The sequence below is a fragment of the Tyto alba genome, unplaced genomic scaffold (genome assembly GCF_018691265.1).
Source record: "Tyto alba isolate M040663 unplaced genomic scaffold, T.alba_DEE_v4.0 Super-Scaffold_17, whole genome shotgun sequence".
In the NCBI taxonomy this organism is placed as follows: Eukaryota; Metazoa; Chordata; class Aves; order Strigiformes; family Tytonidae; genus Tyto; species Tyto alba.
The window spans coordinates 15,084,146-15,090,819 of NW_024881279.1; the positions used below are offsets into that span (position 1 = coordinate 15,084,146).

Here is a 6,674-nt window from a genome sequence, read left to right on the forward strand (position 1 = left end):
GCAAAATGGAACAGACATGATGCATGTTATTCTGTAGATTACAGTAATATTGGCCATCCACAATGAACTTTATACAGTGACAAACAATACACATTTATCTAGTTTAAAAAAAGAGTTCTTGAAAGGAGAACAAGCCTATCTGACAAATGAGAAAAAGTTGTTCTAGCTTTTTATTTTGTCATGAAACATTTTTTGGCTTTGTTTTTGGCTTTAAATCTTTGTAAGTCCTTTAGCTGAATACTGATTTATGACAGTGACCTTGGTAGTTCAATTGCGTGCTTAATTTATTTTAAAATTTGCTTGATTTAGAATGCAGAGTGCCCTTTTAATGAGAAGAATACAAGTACTTAGTCTACCTTTGCTGTATCATTCACAATGCATATGCTGTTACCACATCTTCTTACACATCTTGTTTCTAAAGTAACCTGTCTTAATTTTTATATGTAACATTGTATTACAGTTTTTAATGTAATGAAACATGGAACGATGTTGTAAATCAAACTAAAGAATGATATAATGTTAGCGTTTTGATGATAAACTGCAGAAAAACAAGCTGAGGCCAGCTTTTATGTTTGGGAGCCGAGAAAGGTACAAAGTCACTGAATGTGCTAAATGTGCTGAGTTCTGGATATTATTTGGACACATAGAACGTAGTATGATAGCAGCAAAAGAGTTACATAGCAGGTTGAAGGAGAAGGTGAGGTGCTAATGATGTCAAGTAGGAAGAAACAAAAACAGAGAAAGGAGGAACTGGAAAAGTATTTAGCTTCAGTATGTTAATATCCATAAAACTTGCAGTGCGTATTGTTGTTACATCATGTATCAGTTTAAACACTGGAAAAAATAAAGTTCAGGAGAAAACAGTCATTGCCGTACATACTTACAGCTGAGCTTTGATGATCCAGGTAATGAACGTCAAATTCTAAGAGGGTTCTCCCTTGTAATGCAGTTCTATTTTAAGTCTGCTGAGACAGAAATCAGGTGGTTTAGTTGATTAACTTCATTGTTAACAGTCCATAGCTTAATTTTCTGTCTAAACTTTTTTTCCAGCTTTTTGAACCTACTGCAGTGCATCTTCGAAATGACCATCAGTCCAACTGAAGAACAGCTCAAGGTTTCAATGAAATCACTGAAGGTCATGTAGGGTTGAAGAGACTTCAAATGATTTTTCTATCCACGGGTGCTCTCAGTTTTAAAACAGGGAGTATTTATATTGGACATCACCTGGAAACAAACTCTGGACAAATCAAAAAGATAGAAACTGCACCAGGGTTCTGACAATACTTTCTTAAGATTTCTTACAATGATTCTACTATAGAAGTTCTTGTTAAATTATTTTGTTCAATTGTCAAAGAAGATAATGTGCATTTGTTCTAATTCTCTTATAACCAATTGAATGTTTACATTGATATAAAACGTCAATAACAGGGTTATTTTTTAAAAATACAAAAAGGATTGCTAAAATAAGCCTGATTCTGAACTGGTATAACTTGGCATGCTTTCACTGAAAGGTTAGGAGCTGCACTGATTTGCAACACTTGAAATTGACCCAAACCAACGTTAAGAAATCCTGTGAAAGGGAGTTGCAATCCTGTCATGTTTTCGTAACCCTTTCATAGAAAAGATGAGTGATGAATTCTGATTTCTTTAATTTCGTTTTCATCTCTTTGAGATACCATTTATAAAGAACAAGGTAAAGAAAAAAGGAAGTAGAAACTACTGTTTATGTACTTTAGCTGGTTAGTTACGATAGCGTAACTATTTTTGTTGAGCATGACCATGGAAGTACAACCAGACTAATAACAAGCAATTTCTCAGCAGAATCTAGAATTGCAGGACTTAGATGTCAGGGAGTTTTCAAGGTCTAAAAATTAATAGAAAGATGAAGCTACCCATCAAGTTAAATGCAAACCTCCAGCTCTAAGGGACTTCCTGGAAGCAAGTCTTGATAGCTGGTGAGGGAACAAGCTGCATTTTGTCAGCTGATTTGAGTGAACTGCACGTACCAAATTCCCAAGAACTTTTTTCCAGAGGCAAAGTACTGTCAGAATATTCTGAGGTTAAAGGCAATAATATTTTGATTTATTTGTCACTCTCAACAGTCACAGGATTTCTTCCTCATATTTCATAGTAATCTATTATTTTATTATATATACATTCTTCATCTCTGTAATTCTTCTTAAGAACGTAATTAGGAAAGATATACCTGATCAAACCCAAGCCAGGTATATGCAGAGTTGCAGGGGTTGCAGGGGTAATGGACACTGGTGGGAGTCAAAAGCACACAACAAAGTTTTACATGCAGCCAAATGAAAACTAAGGACTCCTATCTTGAAATTACATTAGTTTGAAATTATTTACATTAAATGAAATTATTTTTAACACTAACATGAAATGCTATGTTGATTCAGGAAATTCAGGGTCTTTTGCTTTGTCTAAAGAAACAGTCACAGTGAGAAAATATTTAGGGGCTGACTAATTGACTCCAGTAAGTTGTCAGCTGCTTTACTGGCACTATAACAGTTTTAACTGTCTGATGACCTAGCTTCAGTTGTTTTCCTCCTCCTATTTCAAGAGTATATTGCTTTTACTAGTGTGGTTGCTGGACTGAACGTGTGAGATCACTTTTTGTACTCCCTGTTCTTTAACTCTGAAGAGCTCAGATGGAGACAATTTAAGTAGATTCAAGTCAATAATAACTATTGTTTGCACAGAAATGTCATGTTTGCCGTTTGCTTTTCCTGACTGGCTGCAGGCTGGCACACTTGGATGTATTGTAAGTACAATGAATTCTTTCTTCATTTTGTTTTGAAACTAAAATTGTGACAATTTTTCCTGTTTTCAGCCTTTATATACTATTTTTTTTTAAAGTCAAAATATGGACACTGGGCAAGTATTTTATAATTTGTAAATACATCTTACTTAGCAAAAAGCAAATTGTGCTGTAGGGATATAAAGGTTATTTTTCAGTATAACTATACTCATTCTTGCTTCACTGACTGATTTTCTATTTTGAGTACATTAGTATCTATAGAATTTTCAGAGTACTTTAAAATTGGTTTATACACAAAATGAAAATGTTTAAAAGCTATGGAAAAACAAGTAACACTGAATAAGCTAAACTTTGTATCTGATCTTTGTTTAAAAGAAATCTAAATATTAATTTTATAGCAGATGCAGAGTTACTAAATGGTCAGTATTTCCTTAGAGTGTAGTATTTCAGTGTATAAAATAGTGGTAACTTCCTGATTAGAAAGCTATATCAAGCACCTTAACAATGTACTAGCAGCTCTTTATATTTAACAGCATATTTTAACATGACCATGAAGCCTGCTTATCTTTTTTTAGAGAAGTTTTTCATAAGGAAAAGAGAGAAGTGTTGGTTCTCCACATCTGTTTGAATGGTAGGAAGGGAATATGTATTTTGTCCTATTACCTGCTTTGTACAGACACGGATGTAATCAGTAATAATGTTAATAATATCAAGTTATACCTTAGAATAAATATAATTACTTACAATTAATATAAGGTCTTAACAGTCCTGGGTATGGTCAAACAGTAACCAAACAAGCAATACAGTAAAAAGAACAGATAAATAGAAAAGGTTTCTTTATATATATATTTATGTATGCATAGATACATATGAATCTCTTTAAAACATATAAATAATATATATTTCTGTATTTAATACAAATTTAAGGGAAATTAGGGGATATGGGTTTCTTCTAGTACTTCTGAATATATTGCAATAGGAAGAGCAGGAACTAAAGTTGCTGTAGGATGCAAATTTGTATGTTCAAAACAGGACACTGCCGGGTAGAAGATGGGCAGTTACCTTGAGCTATCACACTCTGGTAATACATTATTCAACACTGACCTAACTTCTGTATATCCTGGTAGAAAGGGTGCTCTGGTTTTAGCCCACAAGCCCCTCAAAGGGACAGAGCGTAGCTTAAATTCATCTTTAGTGTGTTCTGCTTGATCAGAAGTGTAAGAAATAGAACTAAGAACACAATTGCAGAATTATGTCATTGTACAGTAGAAACCTCAGTTACATATTAGTCTTTAAATTACTTATTAGTCTTCAACATTATTAAACTAGGTTTTTCTACCCCCCTACATTATTTTTCATAATTTCAAAATCAAATAAAAATCAAGCAGTTTTAAGATACAGAAACTATGCAGTAGCACACTAGATCAGCCCTGAGATCATCCACTACTGTGTTCAAAGGATAGTCCTCACCAGAAGTTAAAACAAGAGTTGGATAAACCCGGGAAGTGTGAAGATCAAAGTCCTCAACACACTTCCGATATAGTATACTGTCCAGTGTTTTGATGTTTTGTTACATCCCGTCATGTTACTAACTCAAGGCCTTTCTCTTATATATATGCAAACAAAATTCAGAGGTGACTTTGTCATTGCATAGTTCATTACATTCTTCTTTGTCTTCCAGTTCATGACACGAGCAGCATTCCTCATCTGCCTTCTTTATAGAAGTCATTCTTGCAGGATTTTCCTCTAATAAGTAAGCAATCAAAGCCTTTGAACTCTCCATGGAAATGCTGTCCATCACCTGGCTTTACGGAGAAAGCTGTGAAGAAAGAAGTCCTATCCACAAATACAATGGGTAGAGACTTGGGGAGTAAACTATACTGTTCTGCATCACTACTTCAACAAAATCATCACTCAGCCATGGCTGGAGTGGTGCTTGCGTACAAAGAATAAAGATCCACAGTTCATTTCCAGACAGCAGTTTGATGCAAGTGATAGTAGTTGAGTGCCAGCAAAGTATATTGGAAGCACAAGTTGGTGAAAAAGCATGGGCGGGACTCGGCGATGCTTTCTGAGATGCAAGTCTTAAAACAGAAAGTTTGACCAAGAGAAACTAGGGAATCCAAAGAAACCAAAAGCATCCACACAATTGTAAAGTAGGAAACATAATTCCACGCATCTTAAGAGTTCTTTTCAAAACAAAACAAAACAAAACAAGCTATTCTTAATACTGTCCAAAACCAAAATATATGTGATCTTTCAAACAGAGATGAGGAAAAAACCCTAACTCATGTATTTAATGTGGTTATATAAAAGTAAGACAACAAATCATTGCAGAACTTCATAAAACATGTAACGTGCATTTTTGCTAAATCACTTTGCAATACATTTGGGTTGTTATCAAAGGGGTCATTAGTTCATGAAAACATGATGTGACCTCGATTATGACCAGACTCTTTTCTACTCCATAAATAAGAGTAATACCTAATAGTTTTAAGGTACTGAATTATTTACATTCCTTAAGGAGCAAATAAGCCTTCTCTAAGCTATATATAGTTACATATTCAAGCACTACTGCAAAGGTTTTTCTCCCCACCTCACACCTGCTTTGTTTATAATAAGATTTTCATAGAACAGATAGAAATATTTTGTAATTTAAAACTAAATAAAACTAACAAAACTTTTTACTGGAATGCTTATATCTTCTACTCCTGTACATTAAAAAAGCTTCATTACTGTAACAATGTCTACTTTACCTTGGTTAAAGTTAGGAAATATCAACTGTTAGAAGCTGACTTCTAAGGTCTGTAAACATAGTGTGATGATTTAAACTTAATGGAGACATGGTGTTCCCAATGGAAATGTGGGGAGTAGTTATGAAATTTAGAAGTGGGTTCTACACCAAAGAAGTCACAGGTTCTATCTGCATGTGAAACAAATCGTAGTAAAAGACAAATATTAAAGCTCAATCTGTCTGCTTTCATCCTCTTTGTGTCTACCAAGTGATCCGACTCAACTATAAGTCAGTGCATAACATTTGCAATCTCATCAGGAAATTATATTAAAGAATAGTTGGCTCCATAGATGAGTCTGTGGTAAAGACTGGGTTGTGATGATGAGACAGACTGGAAATAATCAGCAATAGATTAGTTCTTTATCCAAAGATTTGACTTTCACTGGATTGAACTTACTTTAAAAGGCAGAAATATCTTTGTATGAACAAAAAGATGGGTTTGTGTCGATAAATGTAATCAATGTGCATTCTCACGTTTAAGTTATGGTCCTTACAGGCTAAAACTTGGTATACTTCTGCCGATCCCATTGTGTCCTTCCCATTTTAGATGAGTAAAAGCTGCTGTTTTCTTTCTGATCCAGCCTCCACATAAAAACCAACATTAATTGCTTAGTATGAGATATCTGCTTACAAATCAAATTATTTAAAAGTAAAAAAGTTTTCTTTTTAAGCTTCATCAGTTTTAAATTTTACCCAAGTACACTTTATTTTGACACACTCTTCAACCTTCTCACTTGCTTTTCTTACAGATTTTTGTGAGCCAAATAAATCTACTTGGACATGGCCCTTTTAGAACAAAGCAGTAAACTATCTGAATAACTAAAGTTTATAAGGTGTTACTGAGTTATGCCAGATCAGCTACACAGCCCTGAAGGAGTAGCTGAATAAATATTAATAAAGAGTAGTTTTACTATTATGAATACATACATGGAAAACCCAAAGTGCAGCCCCTGAATTACCTATAGATCTATTGAATTGATTCCTGCACTACATGCTGCCAAGAACAGGGTTTCTCTCTTGTTGAGTAATTTAATTCAATATTATTACAACAGTAAAGATTAACAAAAAAAAAAAAAAAAAAAAGCATTAAATCTCTCAATGTGAGCA

At 34.0% G+C, this 6,674-nt stretch overlaps 1 protein-coding gene across 3 annotated transcripts in view; it reads left to right on the forward strand.

Annotated features, from left to right (window-relative positions):
• GABRA6 (gamma-aminobutyric acid type A receptor subunit alpha6) overlaps positions 1-5,457 on the forward strand; it is a 29,583-nt gene extending 24,126 nt beyond the window's left edge. For all 3 annotated transcript variants that reach the window (XM_042790138.1, XM_042790139.1, XM_042790140.1), the window contains one exon: positions 1,051-5,457. In XM_042790138.1, the coding sequence (XP_042646072.1) occupies positions 1,051-1,101 (51 nt within the window). In that variant the 3' untranslated portion in view covers positions 1,102-5,457. The remainder of the gene's footprint in view (positions 1-1,050) is intronic.
• The last annotated feature ends 1,217 nt before the right edge of the window (positions 5,458-6,674 follow it).